General features: G+C 43.1%; 1 protein-coding gene across 1 annotated transcript in view; it reads right to left on the bottom strand.

Moving 5' to 3' along the window:
* Positions 1–22270, bottom strand: part of Xpo5 (exportin 5) — a 39506-nt gene extending 17236 nt beyond the window's left edge. The window contains exons 1-14 of the mRNA XM_042671852.1: positions 21982–22270; positions 20476–20597; positions 18336–18408; positions 17157–17294; positions 16829–17011; positions 11862–11888; positions 11050–11235; positions 10398–10474; positions 8921–9020; positions 7023–7106; positions 6276–6401; positions 5325–5415; positions 2027–2155; positions 1105–1223 (exon numbers count right to left, since the gene is read on the bottom strand). Coding sequence (XP_042527786.1) covers positions 1105–1223; positions 2027–2155; positions 5325–5415; positions 6276–6401; positions 7023–7106; positions 8921–9020; positions 10398–10474; positions 11050–11235; positions 11862–11888; positions 16829–17011; positions 17157–17294; positions 18336–18408; positions 20476–20597; positions 21982–22086 — 1560 coding nt within the window. The 5' untranslated portion in view covers positions 22087–22270. The remainder of the gene's footprint in view (positions 1–1104; positions 1224–2026; positions 2156–5324; positions 5416–6275; positions 6402–7022; positions 7107–8920; positions 9021–10397; positions 10475–11049; positions 11236–11861; positions 11889–16828; positions 17012–17156; positions 17295–18335; positions 18409–20475; positions 20598–21981) is intronic.
* Positions 22271–22432: the final 162 nt, after the last annotated feature.

Here is a 22432-nt window from a genome sequence, read left to right as displayed (position 1 = left end):
GTTTGCAATTAAGGACGTTGCCAGTTCTTCACTATTAAGTAATACTAACACACGTTGTTATAAATAAAGTTAGAATTACTTTGGATCAAATCCAGGGCCTTGGCCTGGGAAGGTGGCTCAGTGGTAGAGCGCTAGCCTTGAGCTGAAGAGCTAAGGGACAGTGCCCAGGCACAGAGTTCAGGCCCCATGACCAGACCACCCCCCCCCCCCTGCAAAAAAAAATAAAAATTTAGGGCCTTGCACATGCTAGGCAACTGCTCCACTGCCAAGCTATATCTCCAGTTCTAGACTGTGTTCCCTTTTGCTATCTGAAAATACCTTTGGCTATTTTTCCACTAGGATGTAGTGTGTAGTTTTTTTCTCATCAATAGAAAATTTCTACTGTGAACATTTCAGAAGTATATAACCTATAATCTATAATCCCAACTATTCAAGAGGTTGAGATCTGAGGATCGCAGTTCAATGCCAACCCAGGCAAGAAAGTCTGTGAGACTGTTACCTCCAGTTAATCACAGAAAAAGCTGGAAGTGGGACAGCACCCAGCCAGGAAAAAAAAAAAAGAATAGATGAGCTTCCTCACTGAAGTCTAGTTTATTAATGCACCTTTTGTGAGGACTTATATTCAGGTGACTCACAGATCCTTTTCACAACTAACCTAGAATACACCAACATGCAATTACCCTGAAACTAGATGTGACTTAATTATCTTAAATTTATCATTATTCAACAGAGGGGAACATAATCAATCCACATGAATATTCTGGCCCATCTGCCATACTGAAAAGTATACTTCCTAACATACTTCTCAAGGTTATCCAATTGAAAATCTCCATCACTGTTTCTCTACAACGGTTAACTTAAGGGAGGCTGTGTACTTTCAAACTCTTGACCTGCCCTCACAATGGACACTAAATGATATAAGGCATAGAGTCAGAGATTTATTTATTTATTTGGTCTCAGCTCTGCTGTTGTTGAAATTTGAGTAGGTTATGTTATTTAAGCTGTCTAAATGTTTCCTCTTCTGTAAGATGAATTTTTTTATAATCCCTGTATTGGCTTATAAAGGTTCAAAATTACTATGGAGCCAACATGAGAAATACTTACTTCTTTGTCTACTGTTTTAAACATCTGGTTGATCACACTCTCCAAAAAAAAGGTCATGGCTTCCCACTGCACAAATGAAGGTGAGAAGATGGAGCAGAGGCTTCCCTCTCCAGTTCCAGCTATAGAACAGGCATTTGAAACACACATACCGAATGCTTATTAACGAGATAGGACAACAGATGACACAGGGACGGGGGTCACAGAGACGATCTGGTCGTTTAAGAGGTGACAGAACAGGTGCTCCAACCTGCTCAAATTTGGGCAAAGGTCAGGCACTGGTTGTGCCTAGCTACTCAGGAGGCTGATATTTGAAGATCAGGGTTCAAAGCAAGCCCAGCAGGAAAATCCATGAGACTCTTATTTCCAATTAACCACCAAAAGCCAGAAGCAGAACTGTGTGGCTAAAGTAGTAAGTGCTAGCCTTGAGCAAAAAAGCTCACCGATCATTGTCTGTGTCAGGTTTTGAGCTTAAGTCCCAAGATCTCCACCACCACAAAAAGACCAAAGACAAAACATGGTGTATAGGAAATTTAACTAGGCAATGCATTCGGGTAAAGGGAGTTACTAAGATTTTATACAAAGTGGGATTTCACAAAGGCTCTCACAGATGATTTTCTGAATTTAGGAGTACTACCATCTGTAAGCACTTGCTGAAAGGTTTTCAAAAGTTAAGTGCAATTTGTTTAATGGTCCCTGAACAAAGCAGGAAAATCAACAACTGGCCAATTTTGTTAAAACATAAAAATAAATTCAAAGCTGACAGGGACAGTTTTATACTAATTTAAAGAGATTTTAAAGGAAAATACTTAGTCCCTAGGATATAATGATGGAGTAATAAAGCTATTTAGCAACACTAGTATACTGTTCTGACATCTACATTATTTTGATACAACTATAATGGTCACTAATAAAGTACACTTACAGTTTATTGTCCCTGATTCAACAGAACTTGAAAGCTGATACTTTAGCCACTCCCCAGCCATCTGGAAGCTGGTCTTGGGATCCAAACGACAGGCCAACCTCATCACCTCTCCTTGCTGAGCTCGAGAAGCTGCCAATGGAAGGACAGAAATTGACAAATGGCACATATTAAGTTCCATCCCAAGGGGAAAATGTTCAAAAAAACCTATCTTGCAGGCTTGTGTTTTGAAACCAGCAATTGCTCAATGTAACTTTCTAGAGTTAATAAATCAAGAAATTTTCATTTAAAAGAATATCCTCCTCTCCCCAGCCCCCCAGGGGTCCTGGGGCTTTAACTCAGTACCTAGCGCTGTCCCTGGGCTCCTTTTGCTCAAGACCGGTGGTTCTACCACTTGAGCTACAGCACCACTTCCAGCATTTCCTTTTTCTTTTTTTGGTCAGTTGTGGAGCTTCTACTCTGGGCCTGAGCTCTTCAGTTCAAGGCTAGCGCTCTACCACTTGAGCCACAGTGCCACTTCTGGTTTTCTAGTCGTTTATTGGAGCTAAGAGACTCATGGACTTTCTTGCCCAGGCTGGCGTTGAACCTCGATCCTCAGATCTGAGCCTCCTGAGTAGCTAGGATTACAGGCATGAACCACCACACCTGAAACTTCCAGTTTTTCTGTGATTAACTGGAATTAAAAGCATTTTGGGGACTTTCATGCCTGGGCTGGCTTCCAACCACAATCCTCAGATCTCAGCCTTCTGGTAGCTGGGATTATAGACATGAGCTACCCACGCCTGGCAAAAGAATTTTTTTTACAGAGTTGGGGATAACCTAGGGCCTTTTTACACTAGACAAGCACTCTGACCCCCAGCTAGATCCCCAGACTAAAAAATTTCAAAAATAATTATCTTTAGATGTTATCTTACCAGCTAGATCAGACTAAACTTAGGCTTCCATTTATATGAGAATTCAAGGAATCAGCTCGGTAGGAACAGACAACAGTACAGCTGCTGTGGGAAACAAGTCTGGCAGTCCCTCAATATTAAATGTGGAACTGGCAAACTTATCTAGAGACTTAACTGCTAGTACATACCCCAAAGAAACAAGAAAACAGTCATACAAACACATGTAAAAAACTGGTCAGGGACATTATTCGTAATAGTAAAAAGAATAACAAAAATATCTATGAAATAATAAAAGAAACAAAGTACACATGCTACAATATGGATACATTTTAAAAAACTGTGCTACAAGAAAGCAGTCACAGGGCTGGGAAGGTGGCTCAGTGGTAGAGCGCTTGCCTTGCATGCCTGAGGCCCTGGGTTCGATTCCTCAGCACCACATAAGCAAAAAGGAAAAAGCCGGAAGTGGCACTGTGGCTCAAGTGGTAGAGCGCTAGCCTTGAGCTGAAGAGCTGAGGGACAGCGCCCAGGCCCAGAGCTGAGGCCCCACGACCAGAACCAAAAAAAAAAGAAAGCAGTCACAAAATACCACATATTTTGCAATTACATTTTAATGAAATGATCAGAATGGACCAAACATAATGACAGAAAAGAGATTGCTGGTGGCAAGGCGTAAGAATGTGATTAAGGAAGCTGGGGTTTGGTGGTTCATGCCTATACTTCTAGCTACTCAGGAGGCTGAGATCTGAGGATCTCCTATGTGGCTAGCTCAGGCAGGAAATTCCATGAGACTCTCACCCAATAAAAACTACTCAAGGGCTGGGAATGTGGCTTAGTGGTAGAGTGCTTGCCTAGCATGCATGAAGCCCTGGGTTCCATTCTACAGTACCATATATATACACAGAAAAAGCTGGAAGTACCACTGTGGCTCAAGTGGTACAGCAATAGCCTTAAGCAAAAGGAGCTCAGGAACAGTACCCAGACCTGAGTTCAAGCCCCAGTACTGGCAAAAAAAGAAAAAAGAAAAAACACAACTACCCAAGGGCTGGGAATGTGGCTTAGTGGTACAGTGCTTGACTAGCATGTAGGAAGCCATAGGTTCGATTCCTCAGTTATCACATAAACAGAAAAACCTGGAAGTGGCACTGTGGCTTAAGTAGTAGAGTGCTAGCCTTGAGCAAAAGAAACTCAGGGACAGTGCCAGGGCTAAGTTCAAGCCCCAGGAATGGAAAAAAGAAAAAAAAGAAAACCAAACCACTGGGCTAGGAATGTGACTTAGTGGAAGAGTGTTTGCCTAACATGCATGAGGCTCTGGGTTCAATTCCTCAGTACCACATAAACAAACAAAAAGAATGATGAGATTAGGAGATGAATATAGAGTTCCCTTTGGGGGACGGTGATATATTGTAGAATTTGTGGTGGTGGTTGCATGATGGTGAAAAAAACTAAAGCTCAATGAATTGTATACTATAAGGGTGCACTTTCTATGGCAAATTGATTCAATTCAATGAAAGGAAAACTAGATATAATAGCATACATCTGCAATCCCAGCACTTAGGATGCTAGAAGGAAGACCATGAGTTCACAGCCTGGCTGGACATCTGTCTCAAAGGAAGGGAGAGAGGGAGGGGAAATCAGGCTCTAGAAACCCCAAATGGAAGTATGACCTAACAGGTTTTCCAATTCTGGGAAGAAAGTAGTATTTAATCATGAGGATAAGGGTGAGATTAATTGGAATATATTATAAAAATACCTGGAAATGTCACAATGAACCCATTCCCTCCACATATAATGAAATAATTTATGCTAATAATAGAAAATAATAAAAATAATATTTAGTCTTAAGTATAAAAAACCTAAGGATAGAAAATAATAAAAATAATATTTAGTCTTAAGCATAAAAGACCTAAGGAGTATCTTTTTTTTTTTTTTTGGGGGGTCCGGTCGTGGGGCCTGAACTCTGGGCCTGGACGCTGTCCCTCAGCCCTTCAGCTTAAGGCTAGCGCTCTACCACTTGAGCCACAGCACCACTTCCGGCTTTTTTTTTTTGCTTCTGTGGTGCTGAGGAATCAAACCCAGGGCCTCAGGCATGCAAAGCAAACGCTCTACCACTGAGCCACCTTCCCAGCCCCATAAGGAGTATCTTAAAACTGATCTCTATCCTTAACAACAGTGTTCAACAACTGTGCTGGAGGCAGGAGATGGAACAGGGAGTGTACTGCCTGGAATGTGGTCTGGGCAACCACCCCTGCAATGGGAAGCCAGAGCCTAAGCAACTGCTGTACAGATTGGCAGGGGGGGAGGGGGGTGTCTTCAATACAAGTTCCAAGTGTGTACCATGTACCATGATCCTCCTAATATCAGTGATGGCAGGCAATGTTGGGAGAAAATCTCAGGCCAGTGTCACTTACAGTTAAAGAAAGCATTGAAGTCCTCATCACTATCAAAATCAAATCGAGAATATTCACAGCTAGGATTGTCTGTCTTGGAAGGAAAGCCCATCTGGAAAGAAAAAAAGATGAAAACCGTCCTAGTCAGAGTGAGTAAGATCTAAAGCTCAAGTACTTTGTGATCTACCTTAAAAGAAGTAAGATTTGTACAAGATATTTTCTGACTGCTCTAATCTATTCCAAATCTAGCTTGTCCATCCCAGATCCAGGATTTCTTAGAGTAGCAGGTAAGAAAGTGCTTTCACTTGATACCCTCTCAAGTTCCTGTGGAAGAATTACATTTCAAAATTTATTTAGAGCCTACGAGTGTCAAGATATCCAAGACAAAGTGATAATTCAGCACACAATAAGAAAAAAAGAACTTACGTGTATTCTAATAGGTGTAGAATTATTTATTAATTTTTTTGTGTGTGTGCGTGTGTTGTGAGGCTTGAACTCTAGGTCTGGGCGCTGTCCCTGAGCTCTTCAGCTCAAGGCAAGCGCTCTACCACTTGAGCCACAGTGCCACTTAAATAGGGCCCATGATTTGGACTTAGAAATCAAAATGAAGAATCAGTCAGCTCCAAGAGCTCTGAGCAGATCTTAGAGAATTCATGAACTTTATAGAGTGATCAATCATTGCTTCCTTCCTTACTCCATTCTCATGTGCCTGCTTGCCTTCAGTAACAATCCTTAGATATTAGCCTCTCTTACAATCCTCCTGATTTCATCCTCCTATACTACACTTTCAAAGCATTCTGATAATTCTGTCTTCAAGTCCTGAACAGAGTTCATCACATTGGATGGTTGCTGACCTTGTCCCCAGAACCTTACCCAACAGAATCTTAAGTGACAATAATGGGCTATGAATGAATGTCACTCAAAGTCTTAGGCATATTCACCTACACTACACTTTATATTCCCATTATATACCTTAACCAAGTTAGTCATAGAAGCACGAAGGTATTTTGGTATTATGGCCAACAGCACAGGATCACGGGAGAGGGTTTCATGCCTGAACAGTGCTCCCCAGGTCATCTGTGTTGAAGAGCGCAGAAACTAAAGCAAAACAAAACGAAGAAAAAATTCACTGTAAGGACTTCCAAGATTACTATTCAGCCTAGCAGTTACCAATTAAAGTGTTCCATACAATTAGATCTCAGCCCTTTAAAACTGCTTCTGCTGAAATGCATCAGTAATGACTATGGACCTCATGTTAAATAAAACAGGCTATGTTAAGTCCTGGAGTACGGACTGAAAATTGTCACTTTCTCTTCTAGGTAAGAAAGGATACTGGGTTCTCAGCAAAAGAAAGGTCTTGAGTTGAATTTTAGAATAACACAGTGGCACTTTGGCTCAAGTGGTAGAGCGCTCGCCTTGAGCTGAAGAGCACAGGGAAAGCGCCTAGGCCCAGAGTTCAAGTCCCACGGCCGACAAAAAACAAAACACACACAAAAAAAGAGTGAATTTTATAATAACACTATTTATCAAAGTTTTGAGTTGGAAAGTACCATGCTGGGCTCAGGAAGAAGGGCCCACAATTCTCTTAATGAAATGACACCTATAGCCATTCCCTAGAGCTCAACAATCCCACTATACACAGGAGCTAACAGTACAGGCCAGTACTTGATCTGAATATACTTAAATTAAAATCTGAGGACTTCGCTGCATAAAGTTTACCTGACTTGGGTGGGTCGTGAAAGCAAGAAAAGATTCCAGATATTTCCCAAAGTTTGCCGGTGTTTCTGTATCAGAATCTACGCCCTGTGGGAGACAAAGACCACTCTGTTAATGATACTCACTGGGAAGTGACCAAAGAAGAAGTAATACATACAAGTAACTTAACCTCTCAAAAAAGTTCTGAACGAGGGTTGTGAACTAAATGGTAGTGTAACACTTAACAGGATTGTAGTTTGTGGATGAGAAAAGGGAGAGTTAGCAAACAAGCCTGTGGTTCACACTGGAAATCCTAGCTTCTAGGAGGTCTGAGTAGGATGATCAGTTGGAGGCTAACCAGAGCCCAAAATGTGAAATTCCTATCAGCAAAATAACTAAAGCAAAAATGAAATAAAATAAAGTAAGGTTAAAGCTGGGTGCTGGTGGCTCACGCCTGAAATCCTAGCTACTCAGGGGGCTGAGATCTGAGGATCACCGTTCAAAGCCAGCCTGGGCAGGAACATTCATGAGACTCTTATCTCCAATAAACCACTAGAAAACCGGAAGTGGCGCTGTGGCTCAAGCAGTAGAGTGCTCGCCTTGAGCTGAAGAGCACAGGGACAGCACCCAGGCCCAGAGTTCAAGCCCCACGACCGACAAAAACAAAACAAAACAAAAGAATAAGGATAAAAGAGCTGGTTGGGTGTTAGTGGCTCATACCTGTACCTTAGCTATCAAGAAGCTGAGACCTGAGAATTGTTATTCAAAGCCAGCCTGGGCAGAAAAGTTTGTGAGATTCTTATCTCCAATTAACCAGCAAAAAACCCCAGAAGTGGTTCAAGTGGTAGAAAACAACCTTTTGAGAGAAAAAGCCAAGCATGAATGCAGAGCCCCAAGTTCAAGCCCCAGTACTAGCCGGAAAAAAAAGAAAAAAAAAAGAGCTAAGTGTGGCTCAAGTGGTAAGAGTGCCTGCCTAGCAAATCTGAGGCCCTAAGTTCAAAGCACAGGACCTCAAACATAAAACAACAAAAAGTAAACCAAACAATAAAAAAAACTCATATTATTTCTCAACCTAGACTATTTGTATTTTTCTGACTCACCTATAAGTACCCCTTGACTGCTTTATTTCTTATATCTCAAACTATGCTCTCTAATCAATTAACCACTAGAAAAGGACACTGCACCAATTGCAAATGTCAATTCTAATGTTCTACCTTCTAATTTACAAGCATCACTTAAATATCCCCTTAAAAGCAAGTTTTTCCGGGTCCATCAAACTAAAGTTTTCTTTTTTTTTTAATGTTTTCTTTCTTTTTTTTTGTTGGTCATGGGGCTTGAACTCTGGGCTTGGGCACTGTCCCTGTGCTCTTCAGCTCAAGGCGAGCGCTCTACCACTTGAGCCATAGTGCCACTTCTGGTTTTCTAGTCATTTATTGGAGAAAAGAATCTCACAGACTTTCCTTCCCAGGCTGGCTTTGAACCGTGACCCTCAGATCTCAGCCTCCTCAGTAGTTAGGATTACAGGCGTGAGCCACTGGTACCTAATGTTTTCTTTATATGGGGAATAGGAAGTCCTCTATCACTGAACCACATCCTCTGGAAAAGGGATTCAAGTCCACATTATATGAATGTATCCAGCAGATTTGGGTCTAGTAAGTGCCAAAATTCACCAGAGAATTAGATATAGTGTTGTAATAACAAAGGTGTCTGTCTTTGCTATTCTACTAAAAGTAATAAAACAAAGTTTATCATTCAGGCCTTACAAAAATAATTTAACATATATAATTAAATAATCTGTAGGACAGTGCTGAACCAGGATAACCTTAATGATATCTACAAGTGCTTATAAAAACACTAAAAACAAAGTTTTCACAATATAACCCCCACACGGCCCAAATCTCTCCAGAAAGCAAAGAGCTTACCAGCAGTGCACACAGCTGACTGCCCAGAGCACACAACACCTGACAGAGTCTCTTCAGGAAGACGTACTGCTTTTCTACCAAGCCTCCTCCATCGGCAGTTCTGTACAAGACACAACAATGGGATTAGCTGCACATCAAGACAAGTTGTGCAGTCCCATTAAATGGAACTGTCTTGTGTATTATGCTTTACTATTCAAATCTTCAGTGATTATTAAGATCTAAAACAAAACCCAACCACAAGAAACCAATGTGTCCTCTCTGTTCTCACTAGAAGAGTACAGCCAGGTAAAATCATTCTCAGAGGGGCTGGGAAGGTGGCTCAGTGGTAGAGCGCTTGCCTTGCATGCATGAGGCCCTGGGTTTGGTTCCTCAGCGCCACATAAGCAAAAAGAAAAAAAGCCGGAAGTGGCGCTGTGGCTCAAGTGGTAGAGCACTAGCCTTGAGCTGAAGAGCTAAGGGACAGCACCCAGGCCCAGAGTTCAGGCCCCACGACCGGACCCCAAAAAAAAAATCATTCTCAGAATTTTGGGATAATCTAAACTTTGTTTTTATGTGATGGCATCAAAGAATACTTAAGTGATCGGTGAACAGGGACCCTGGTGATACCCAAACTCACAGGGAGGGGTTCTTCGGGGACATGTAACAATTCCTTGTACCACTGGGTACTGGTGGCTCATGTCTGAAATCCTAGCTACTCAGGAGGCTGAGATCTGAGAATCACAGTTCAAAGACAGTAGAAAAGTAGAGCTGTGTCCAAAGATGTTAGAAGCAGTAAACTGGGCTTCAAGGAATAAAATCCTCAAACTTTAAGTGTCTGCCACATTCCACTGTGGCTCAAAGTGCTAACGTTGAGCAAAAGAGCTCAGGGATAGCACCCAGGCCTGAGTTCAAGCTCTATGAATGAGGGGGAAAAAGTTTCTTAGGAAAAAAGCAGTTTTCTTAGGAATGAAAATCATGATAAATCCCATATTAAAATGAGTAGAGACTTCAAGGGTTGGGAGTGTGACCTCAAGTGTTAGAATGCCTAACAAGTGTAAAAACCAAAATGAAAAAACGAGAGGGGGGAGAAGGGAGGAGGAGAGATTTTTAAGTAAGTAATATATGTGTCTCATAAAGTGAAGGGCTGGGAAGGCGGCTCAGTGGTAGAATGCTTGCCTTGTATGCATGAGGCCCTGGGTTCCATTCTTCGGCACCACATAAACAGAAAAAAAAGGGAAGTGGTGCTGTGGCTCAAGTGGTAGAGTCCTTGAGCTGAAGAGCTAAGGGACAGCACTCAGGCCCAGAGTTCAGGCCCCACAGTCAAAAAAAAAAAAGTTAAGCGAAGAGTATCAAAAAGAGGGTGTTGCTATGGCCTTAATCATCTACAATACAAGTTCTATATGACACAACTCAGGCCTAATCACCAACCAGAACAACCAAGCAAAGAACTGGAAGCACCCCTCTTCCCTGCAAATACCCACAAAGGTAGGCTACTCACTGTGCAGCAGAGAGAATATAATGCATGGCAACGTCTCCAAATAAGACCATCAAGGGCTTCCGGTCTTCCAATTTTCCCTAGACCCGATTTTAGGAGAAAACAGTCATATGACTATACTGACTTCCTTCTATACTTATACAGTAAAGTACAGTATTTTGTTAGTTTCTCAACTACCCCAGGATATACTGAACACTATAAAAAAAAAGCCAGCTCTTTAAAACCAAATCTGGGTAAGTTGTTTATTACCAAGATGTTAGGCAAGAAGGCTGATACAAGAATGCAATGCAACCAAGTAAATTACATCTGGAGATAATATTTCTAGATAGAAGAGAGGTACAGTTCTATTGTGAGCCAAGCCAAATAAAAAGCTAATGCAGCCACCATCTAAAATTCTTTGTAGAGAGAGTGAGCTTGAACCTTTCACATTACTTTTATCTAAGTGTGAAGTATCAAGACTCATGGTTGTCTCAAGAACCAAGCAGACTGACAAATCTGTACATATTCTGCCAATGGATCTGTTTCATAGAAGCAGTAAATTGGCTTCAAGGAATAAAATCCTCAAACTTTATTTAAGTGTCTACCACATGCCAGCAAACCCACACACAACACTAGCTCAGAGACTCAAGACAAGACAGTCTGAAGGGTAACTTACTTTTCTGCTGACTGCAATGAGTAGACACTCAGCTGCTCCCAACTGAAGTTCCTGTTCACTCAGAAGCAAGCATAGTACCTCCAGGAGCTTACAGTTTTCAGTGGTAATGTGAGTCATGGATACCCAGTCAATGTAGCCTGCAAGAGTACTCAGTGCTGCTGTTCCTACTCGACAGTGTGCTTGAGCCTGCATGAAACCACTTTTGATCATGAGGTACAAATCGACAAGGGAGTTGTTACAGCCAAACTTACATTTTCTAATCCTAAAAAGAAAATGGTTTCTAAAAACCTGTCCTCATCTAACAACTGCTGACAGAGAAGTCAAAAGATTTTCAGTGCATAACCATTTCCCAAAAAATGGCATTCTCAGCACCAATCATTCAGACTATACTGGTCGGGGCTTGGTGGTGCATGCCAATAATTAGAGCTGCTCAGAAAGCTTTCTTCCCTCAAGGAGAATCCTAAGTTCAAGGCCAGTCTAAGCAAAGGCAGGAAGATTCTGTCACAAAGCAAAATTTTAAAAAATGTGTAAGGCACAGCTCAAGTGTAGAGCTCTTGCTTAGAATGTCTGAGATCCTGGGTTTAATTCCTAGCATGGGAACAGGGTGGGTGTGGTGTAGATAGGGGACATAAACAATACAAACGAGTGTCATCAATATTATCATTTTATGCCTCTCTCACTATAGCTAAGTGGCCAAAAAGAAAAAACAAAACAAAACAATCCTGCTACCAAGGCTGAGCTATAGGTATAGCATCCAGCACCTAAAAGCCTCAGTCTTTTTCCAGTTCATGAGGCGTGCTTGTAGTGCTTACCTTGGACTCCTGAGAAGTATCAGTCTTCTGAAAGAAAAGTATAAAGATCCAGTGTTTTTATGTGCTATATCACTTTTTTTTTTTTTTGGGGGGGGGGGGGGGGTAGTGCTTGAACTCAGGACCCGGGCACTGTCCCTGAGCTCGTTTGCGCATGGCTAGTGCTCTACCACTTAGAGCCACAGCACTAGTAGTTTACTGAGTAGTTTACTGGAGAGAAGAGTCTCATGGGCTTTCCTGTCTGCGCTGGCTTCAGATCTCAGCCTCACAAGTAGCTAGGGTTCTGGCATGAGACACCAGTGCCCAGACACATTCAACTTTTAACCTTACTGAGAATACAAAAATAATGCCAGCTGGGCACTGGTGGCTCATGCCTGCAATCCTACTCAGGAGGCTGAGATGTGAGGATCGCAGTTCAAAGCCAGCCCAGGCAGGAAAATCTGTGAGACTTTTTTTTTTTTGTCGGTTGTGGGGCTTGAACTCTGGGCCTGGGCGTTGTCCCTCAGCTCTTCAGCTCAAGGCGAGTGCTCTACCACTTGAGCTACAGCGCCACTTCCGGTTTTCTGGTGGTTTATTGGAGATAGGAGTCTCACGGTCTCTCCTGCCCGGGCTGGCTTTGAACCGCGATCCTCAGATCTCAGCCTCCTGAGTAGCTAGGATTACAGGCGTGAGCCACCAGCGCCCGGTCAATCTGTGAGACTCTTATCTCCAATTAACCACCAGAAAACCTGAAGTGGTGCTGTGGCTCAAGTGGTAGAGTGTTTGCCTTGAGCTGAAGAGCTCAGGGACTGTGCCCAGGAAGAGCTCAAGCTCCATAACGGACCACCCTCCCAAAAAAAGATAATACCCAGGTATATAATACAACAGGTTAAAACAATAAATTAAATCCAATTTGTCACCATGTATGTATAGGTATATTCTAGGAGAATCCTGTATACCAAAACATTAGGTGCTGAAACTCAAAACAATGGCTGCTCAGAACAGACACATAAAAATGATTTTATTTTTATTTTTTTGTCAGTCATGGGGCCTAGGCACTGTCCCTCAGCTCTTCAGCTCAAGACTAGCACTCTACCACTTGAGCCACAGCACTACTTCTGGCCTTTTCTGCTTATGTGGTGCTGAGGAATCGAACCCAGGGCCTCATGCACGCAAGACAAGCATTCTACCACTGAGCCACTTTTCTAGCTTCATAAAAATGATATTTATCCTTATGTTTCAAAGTCTACAAAATACCACATAATTGTTATGAATCTTAAGCATATTAAAAAAAACAAAAAAACCAACATTTTTGAAAATGGAGGTATCCCTTAAATAGTAGGACACTAGCCTTGAGCAAAAAAGCTGACCAAGAGTATAAAGCCCAGAGTTCAAGCCTCAGTACCAGCACATTAAAGATAATAAATATACTTATACAAACATACTTATGTTTATGTAAACACACATCAACATTTTAAGGAACTTATGAAAATAAAACGAAGAATAACCTCTGCAAGCAATCACAGGAGACCTAAGTGGGAACACCCTCTAAAGTACCTGGAAGCTACCAGCACTGGGATCATGAAGCTTCAACAACAAGCTCTCCAATCCCAGGCTAGCACAGGAGGCAGCGAATGGGACTGGAGGAGGGAATCAATTTATTCCATTGTTGCTTATGTTCAAATGATTTCCCAACTGGGAAGGGATAGAAGTAGACAAGAAACTAAGAACAAAGTGAGAAGATCAAAGTACAAAAGATGGCTGTTTGTGCTCTGATCTTGGTGTAGCTGTGTAGATCCCACCTTTCCTGTGCTCATAACTAGAGCATAACTGTGTGACTCATATAAGTGATACTCAAAGAGATGCTATTCTGAAGGGTTGAAATACCTTTTTTTCCTGTGGAATGCAATTCTTTCCAAGCAAAAGAACTTTTCCCAAATAAGCCACAGGAGAGTAAGGGACTGGTAGCCCATGTCTGTAATCCTAGCTACTCAGGAGGCTGAGACGTGTAGATTTTGGTTCAAAACCAGATCAAACAAGAAAGTCAGTAATTAATTAATTAATTTCCAAAAAATTGTCAATTAATTTCCAAAAAGCCATAAGTAGAGGTGTGGCTCAAGTGGCAGAGTGTCAGCCTTAAGCAAAAAAACTAAGGGATAGCACCCAAGCCCTGAGTTCAAGCCCTAGTACCAGAAAAAGATACAGGGATCTCAAGTCCCATTTCCTTCAGGAAGAACAGAAAATGTTTCTCTCTTCTCCATTTCTCCCTACATTACACTTGTTATCTAACATAAATCTTAGCTAAAAGGGAGGAGGAGGAACAACTTTTTTTTTTCCTTAAAACATTTGTTTCAGGATAAACTGTCCTGAATCCTAAAGTCTAATAACTCAACCTAGGAATAAGACATACCACAGGTACATCCCATTTTCCCTAAGAATTACCCATGATATTGAAGTATGGGCAGGTCATCTCCATATAATTGTTTCTTTTCTTGTAGGGATTAAGTTTCCTAGGGAAAATGAAAATATACATAGGGATTGTGCCTGAGACAAGATCTCATTATATAACTCAAGCTGTCCTCAATCTTGTGATCTTTCTGCTTCTATAAACCAAATGCCAAGATTACAGGCATGTGCCACCATGCCCAGCACACAGATTTTTGAAGTAAGTATTTTCTCCTTGTTTTCTTTTGAAGAAATCTCAGGGATGTGCTTCAGGGAGAGTTCACTATAGTGAAAAAAATGAATATGAATTTCACTATGAATATTTATTAGAGAGAGGACCTTTCATAGTTATTCTTTGAACCTCTGAGACAATGCTTTCTAAATATAAGGCTGTTTTGATGATTAATATACAAAGTACAAGTGTGTTTTATATATATATGTATGTATACATATATATAGTATATTTTATTCACTGCGAATTCTTCCTTCCCCTACAGCTTCTAATACCTTCCCCTCATTATATGCAGAACTTCTCTACAAATAGACCCCATGACTGCAAAAAAAGACTCTTAAGCAGAGGCTGGGAAGGTGGTTCAGTGGTAGAGCACTTGCCTTGCATGCATGAGGCCCTGGGTTTGATTCCCCAGCAACACATAAGCAAAAAGAAAAAAAGCCAGAAGTGGTGCTGTGGCTCAAGTGGTAGAGCACTAGCCTTGAGCTGAAGAGCTGAGGGACAGCACCCAGGCCCAGAGTTCAGGCCCCACGACCAGGCGCCCCACCGCAAAAAAAAAAAGACTCTTAAGCTGGTCACTGGTAGCTCATACCTGTAATACTAAGGAGGCTGAGATCTGAGGATCATGGTTCAAAGCCAGCCAAAGCAGGAATGTCCATGAGACTCATTTCTAATTAACTACTAGAAAACCAGAATTGGCACTGTGGCTGAAGTGGTAGAGCATTTGCCTTGAGCTGAAGAGCTGAGGGACAGCACCCAGGCCCAGAGTTCAAGCCCCATGACCAAAAAAAAAAGGAAAAAATTCTATTTTATAAAATAGGTACATGAGAATTCTAAATCAAGTTTTATTTATATTAGCTATGTATGTACTTATTTTTACAGTATAAAGACTTGTGCTTTGTGTTTGCTTAACTGGGGGCTTTGCCACTTGAGCTATACTTCCAGTCTAGCTTTTGCTAATTAATGGAGAGAGTCTCGTGGACTTTTCTGGATAGCTTTGAACTGCCAATCTAGGCCTTCTGAGTAGCTAGGATTACAAGTGTAAACCACTGGTATTTGGCTTAAATCAGAGGTTTTACATTGTTGATATTTTCGAAAGAAAAATGTAAGTCAGTTAGAGTAAAAGACTGCATAGCATGCAAGAGAGGCCAGCAGCAAACAGAACAACACAATTTAACAGTTTTCAAGTATTAAGCAATAATCTCCACTTCCATTCTAAGAATTTCCTTAACTTAAAGGAATTTTGGGGGCTGAGAAGGTGGCATAGTGGTAGAGTACTTGCCTAGAATGCATGAAGCCCTAGGTCTATTCCTCAGTACCACATAAACAGAAAAGGCCTGGAAGTGGTATTGTGGTAGTAGAGTGCTCGTCTTGAGCAAAAGAAGCTCAGGGACAGTGCCCAGGCCCTGAGTTCAAGCCCCAGAACTGCCCCCTACCCTCCAAAAAAAAAAAAAAAAGGAATTTTCTTTTTTTTTAAATCTCCCTCTCCCCATCTTTGTTGGTCGTGGGCCTTGGCGCTGTCCCTGAGCTCTTTAGCTCAAGGCAAGCACTCTACCACTTGAGCCACAGTACCACTTCCAGTTTTCTGGTGGTTTATTGGAGATAAGAGACTCATGCTTTCTTGCCTGGGCTGCTTTGAACCACGATCCACATATCTCAGCTTCCTGAGTAGCTAAGATTATAGGTGTGAGCCACCTGCACCTGCTCCTTGTCTGTAGTTGTTTTTTTTTTTCTCCCCAGGGCTGAGGACCAAACCCAGAGCCTTGCACGCCGGGCGGGTGCCCTTCCCCTGCTCCTTGTCTAGTAGAGCGCTTGCCTTGCATGCATGAGGCCTTGGGTTCGATTCCTCAGCAACACATAAATAGAAAAAGCCAGAAGTGGCGCTGTGGCTCAAGTGGTAAAGCGCTAGCCTTGAGCTGAAGAGCTGAGGGACAGCACCCAGGCCAGAGTTTCAGGCCCCATGACCGACAAAAAAAAAAAAAAAACAAAAACACACAAAAACACAAAAAACAAACAACTCACTGAAGTGAATTTCTGAGAAAACCAATTCTAGTTTCTCCTGTTATTTACTAGTTTTTTCATGATCAAATAGCCTATCCTTTTGAAATAGATACTACATGGCAGAAAGAGCATTTTATTTATTTATTTATTTATTTTTGTCAGTCGTGGGGCTTGAACTCTGGGCCTGGGCGTTGTCCCTCAGCTCTTCAGCTCAAGGCAAGCGCTCTACCACTTGAGCTACAGCGCCACTTCCAGAAAGAGCATTTTAATGAAGAAGAAAAACAGAAACATTACTTATTAGAAAATTCCTTACCATTTGCTGGTATTTGTTGACATTTTCCTGGAGTGTGTTAAGCAAAAAGCTGAAGATCTTTTCCATGTTCTGAGTTAATGCTTGCTGAATATCCCTTCTTCTTTGAGGGGGAAGTGTCTGAAAGGTCACTACGTCCTCTGCCAGTCGCAGAAGGATGAACATCACTAATTCTGTCTGAGTTTCCTATGCCAACGGAAATAAGCTAGTTATACTAAACACCTTATTCATTCCAGGTGTGCACAAAGGGTATTTTCTGTTGATAAAGCAAATCCTAAAGTCTACATCAAGAACAAGCACATGGAGAAGCTGACAGAGCTGCACTACGTACCCCTTGCCTGGAGAGAGTATCCAACTCCACGAGCATGTCAGGCCAGTGCTGTGGCCACTCTCGCTTTATCATCTCTACCACAATTCGAGACAGGACATCTTTAATGTGGTTCTCCTCTTCCAAAATGCTCAATGTCCCCTAAGAAAGAGTAAGAGATTAGGAGGTCTGCAAGTCTGAATTTTAGGCATTAAAACTGAGCTGTACAAGTGTAAAATGCTCATCAGCAGGTCTGCTCTGAAATTAAACTGAACCAAAAAACCTGTTCTCCAGGCCTGACTCACAAGGCTCGTCCTGCCCTCTCTTAATTGCTTCCCACTTCAAACCAGCTACTAAACTGGCTGTCACAGAGCCAGGAAAACATCACTGTTGTATATATTGAAGAGATTTATGTATTACTTCATTTTTAGAGTGCCAGGAAGAGAATATAGAAAGAAGGTAGACAGAGTTGGGAAGGTGGCTCAGTGGTAGAGCACTTGCCTTGCATGCCTGAGGCCCTGGGTTTGATTCCTCAGCACCACATAAGCAAAAAGAAAAAAGCAGGAAGTGGCGCTGTGGTTCAAGTGGTAGAGCACTAGCCTTGAGCTGAAGAGCTGAGGGACAGTGCCCAGGCCCAGAGTTCAGGCCCCACGACCGGACCCAAAACAAAAAACAAACAAACAAACAAAAAACCAGAAAGTAGGTACAGTAAAAGGCTGGCAAATTAGAATGGGCTGGAGCACAGTGAACTATTTTACTAATGATGCCAGTATTAAAAAATACGGAAAAACTGCTGGGAATTGGTGGCTCATGTCTGTGACGCTAGCTACTCAGGAGGCTGAGATCTGAGGATCGAGGTCCAAGTCAGCCCAGGTGATTCTTATCTCCAATTAACCATCAGAAGACTGGAAATGTGCTGTGGCTCAAAATGATAGAGCACTAGCTAGCCTTGAAAAAAAAGAGCTCAGGGACAGTGCCCAGGCTCTAAGTTCAAGTGCCATGACTGAGCAAGACAAAACAAACAAAAGCACTAGTAAGAGATGTGATGAATCCAGTGGGTCTTTTTAGATCATTAACATTATACTTTGGCCTATACATTATACATTGGTCTACACAGAAATCTGTTTCTTACACAAACGTTCCATACAGAAGAAACCAGATTTTATCTTGAAAACACTCATCTTCTAACCACCCCTCTCTTACATTTGTAATCAGCTCCATGACACTGTTCTTCAGGTAGACCTTCTCCAATCGAGACATGGTATTCCACCGAAACCTGGCAATCGACACACAGAAAATCATCAGAACCATCTTCTAAGTCTCTCTTCACAAGAGAATTGCTTTGATTCCTGATCTACCTTATTAAAAATTTGTGGGCTAGGAATGTGGCTTAGTGGTAGAGTTCTTGCCTAGCATGCATGAAGCCCTGGGTTCAATCCTCAGTACCACATAAACGTAGAAAGCCAGAAGTGGTGCTGTGGGTCAAGTGATAGAGTGCCTGCCTTGAACAAAAGAAACTCAGGGACAATGCCCAGGCTCTGAGTTCAAGTCCCAGGACTGGCAAAAAAAAAAAAAAAAGAAAAGAAAAATATATATGGACAAATTGGTCCTTGTTCAACCAAATTACTAACAATAGAAAAATTCAGGACTTCTGAGCACCAGTGGCTTACGCCTGCAATCCTAGCTACTCATGAGACTACTGAGGATCACAGTTTGAAGCCAGCCTGGGCAGGAAAGCCCATGAGACTTATTTCCAATTAATTGCCAAAAAGATTGAAGTTGAGCTGTGACTAACATTGAGCAAAAAACAAAAACACTCCGGGTCAGTGCCCAGGCTTTGAGTTCAAGTCTTAGGACCAGAGAAAGAAAGGAAGAAACAAAGACAGACAGGAAGGAAGGAAGGAGGGAGGGAGGGAGGGAGAGAGGGAGGGAGGGAGGGAGAGAGGGAGGGAGGGGAGAGAAACTGGGAAGGAGGAAGTGAGGGAGGGGGGGAAAGGCAAAGAGAAGGGGAGATTAGATAGATTGGGCATGGCACAAGTGGGAGAGTGCCAGCCATGAGTGGGAAATCTTAGAGCATGAAGTCCTCAGTTCATGTTCCAGTACTAGAACAAAAAAAAACCCCACAATTCTTAGAGCAAGAGTACATACATACTAGGGGCTATTAATTGGAATTTACAGAGGACTTGTGTCAAATACCAGCTTCTTCTCATGATCGTAAGACTAGTAACAAATGTCCATCTAGTACAATTCCAACAATGTAGTGCCTTCTCAGAAAACATCTTGATACTACCAACTCTTTTTCTGTGCTGGCTTACAAAATTACAGAACAATTCCAGAAAAATTGTGGCTAAGTTTTAAAGGCTGATCTTCTAACAGTGAGTATGTAAGACTCAAGTTAGGAGAGGTTCTCATTTATTCTCATGGAATCCTTCTTTGGATTCCAAAATACACATACAGCTGGGTACTGGTGGCTCACGCCTGTAATCCTAGCTACTCAGGAAGCTGAGATCTCAGGATCACAGTTCAAAGCTAGCCCAGGCAGGAAAGTCCGTGAGACTCTTATCTCCAATAAACCACTAGAAAACTGGAAGTGGTGCTGTGGCTCAAGCGGTAGAGTACTAGCCTTGAGCTGAAGAACTGAGGGATAGCGCCCAAACCCAGAGTTCAAACCCCACAACCCCCCCCCCCGCCCCCGCCAAAAAAAAGAGAAAAAAAGAAAGGCACAGTACCTCAGGCAGAAGTTCATCTATTTCTATACTCATTATGCTTCAAAGGCGTTGAGGTCTGCTAACATCTACTAGGAGTCCAGTAATGCTGGATAAGCTGACTAGCAGCTATGAGTTAATATATTTGGTAAATACTTGGTATGTATACACAAGTATTTTTGTGTACATCTATATGTATATACATGTATATATAACCCACCGTGTACTACACGAACAAGAGTAAGATTTAAGGTCCCATATGAGCACTCTTGTGAGGTTCAGCTAACATCTTGGGGATCATTTCTTTCTTCTTGGTGCACCTCTATCAGTTACACAGAATTGAAGATTCAGATGGGCCACTGACTTACAACTGTAATACTATCGACTGGGAGGCTGAGATCTGAGGATCATGGTTCAAAATCAAGTGGAGCAGGAATACCCATGAGACTTTAACTTCCAGTAAACCACCAAAAAGCCAGAAGTGGAAGTGGCTCAAGTGATAGTACTGAGAAAAACTACGGGGCAATGCCCAGGCTCTGAGTTCAAGCTCCACACCTACACAAAGAAAAACAAACAAAAACCCACAAGGAATCATTTACTTTCTTAGACTTCAGTAGTAATGCACAAAAGATCCTTACTTGACAACATGTTCCAGGATCTGAAGACCAAAATGTCTGACAATGGCAATCTGAGTTTTCTCAGCCAGCTTCAAGCCACAGGGAACACAGATAGGACACTTTTCTTTAAATTCTTCACAAAACTAAAAAGAAGACATTAGTATTCCTTACAGAGCCAAGAGACAGTGGTTCCCCAAAAAACCCAAAGAAATCCCAACCTTAGCTACATTTTTAAGTTGCAAATAGAACAATACTATGTGAATATGAACTAATAACCCTTCCACTAGGATAGTTCCAGATTTCACTATGCTGTAGGCAATAATACCCTAACAGAAAAAAGAAGGGGGGAAATCTGAAGGAGTCAAATTATTTGTTACATAAACCCCTATGGAAGGATGGTCAAGTTCTTAGATTGTTTTTAAAAACTTATGAGCAGGAGTAAGGCTGAAGAAACTGTAGGAAAATCTGCTCACTAGTTGATTTTAGGTGACAAACATATAAAGGATCATTGTAGCATTTTTCACTTCTGTGTCTTTTAAGTATTTCACTAAAAAATAAGAGCCCAACTGTGCATATTCCAAACCCTGTGACATATACATCCTTACATTATAAAGTTTCCACCAAGTGGCACTCAAGCGGTATACTTTATGAAGTTATACAACTTAAAATATGTACGGTCCGGAGTGTTTTCTCCCAGAAATATTTTTCACAGCCTACATAAACATTGTTTATTAGAATAATAAACTGTATTGCTTTCAGTATCCCCATCAGTTTTAGCTTTCCTAAACTGCAACTTTCGAAGCCCAGAGCAGGGCATCCGGAATTCAAGAAAACTACTTTCAGGAAACCAAAGTGTCCTTGGTTTAAAAAAAAAAAAAAAAAATGCAAAGCAAGCGTTAGAAGTTCACATTCGCGCGAAACAGTCGAAGAATATCATACACTGAACAGCGGCCAAAGGCAAGAAAGAGTCAGAGAATGACCACCACCCGCACCCCCACCCCCGAAAGGCCCCCAAGACGCCCACGAGCGAGCGGCCAGGGTCGCTCTGGGACCTGGGCGGTCGGTTAGGACGTGTGTAGTCTGGGTCGGCGGAGAAGATCGTGAAGAATGAGGCTGGCCATGGGGGTAGGAGCCGCACGTGCACCAGGGCAGGCCGGGGGGTGCGGGGCTGGGGAGGTCGGGGGGGGGGGGGCTGAGAACTCGTGCACATCGGGAAGGAGCGCATCGTGGCGCCGGCGACAGTGGAAAACAAGTGGGAAAGGAAGAGCAAAGATGGTGGGAAGCGGTGGCGGCGAGGATGGGAAGCAGCCGGCGAGCGCAGGGTCCGTGCGAAGAGCCGGAGCGCGAGCAAAGCCCTGGGAGTGGGAAAAGGCGCGGAGGGCCGCGAGGGAAAGCCGCCCGCCGGCCGGGGTCCGCAGGACGATCCAGGGCCGCGCGGGCCGCAGCCGGCCGGAGTGGGGGCACGCCGGGGGGCAGGACGGGGTGAAGGGTCCCGGAGCGGGCCCGGGGCGCCGGGACCCCAGCTACCTTGAGGGCTTCCAGCCGGTAGCGCTGGGTGGAGGTGGGGTCCATCATGACCGTCACCGCTTTCACCAGCTCCTCGCACAGCGCATTCACTTGATCCGTCGCCATGGCTAAAGCACGTGCTTCGAGTACACACTCCGCCCGCCCGGGGAGCGTGGGGCATGGACGGCCCTGTTGGAGGACCCACCGGTTGGTACCGGGCCGCGGCGGGCAGAAGGAGAACCGGAGGAGGAGCGAGAGCAGCCCAAGCCCGTGCGACGGAGGATCCGGCGCTGCGCACGCGCCCGACCCGCTACGGCGCACGCGCCTGACCGGCCACGGCGCACGCGGAAGTGGCGGCTTCCCCCCCCCTCTCCCGTGACGTCTGCCCCTGAGTGGGCGGGGCGGAGACGGAAGGGCCTCGGTGCGCAGGCGCAACACCCGCCTCCTCTCTCCCCATCCTGTGTGCTTCGCG

Source organism: Dipodomys spectabilis, unplaced genomic scaffold (assembly GCF_019054845.1).
Source record: "Dipodomys spectabilis isolate Male_0828 unplaced genomic scaffold, ASM1905484v1 ptg000669l, whole genome shotgun sequence".
Taxonomy (NCBI): Eukaryota; Metazoa; Chordata; class Mammalia; order Rodentia; family Heteromyidae; genus Dipodomys; species Dipodomys spectabilis.
Note: the sequence above shows the minus strand (reverse complement) of the source record. Positions and strands in the feature narration are given on the sequence as shown.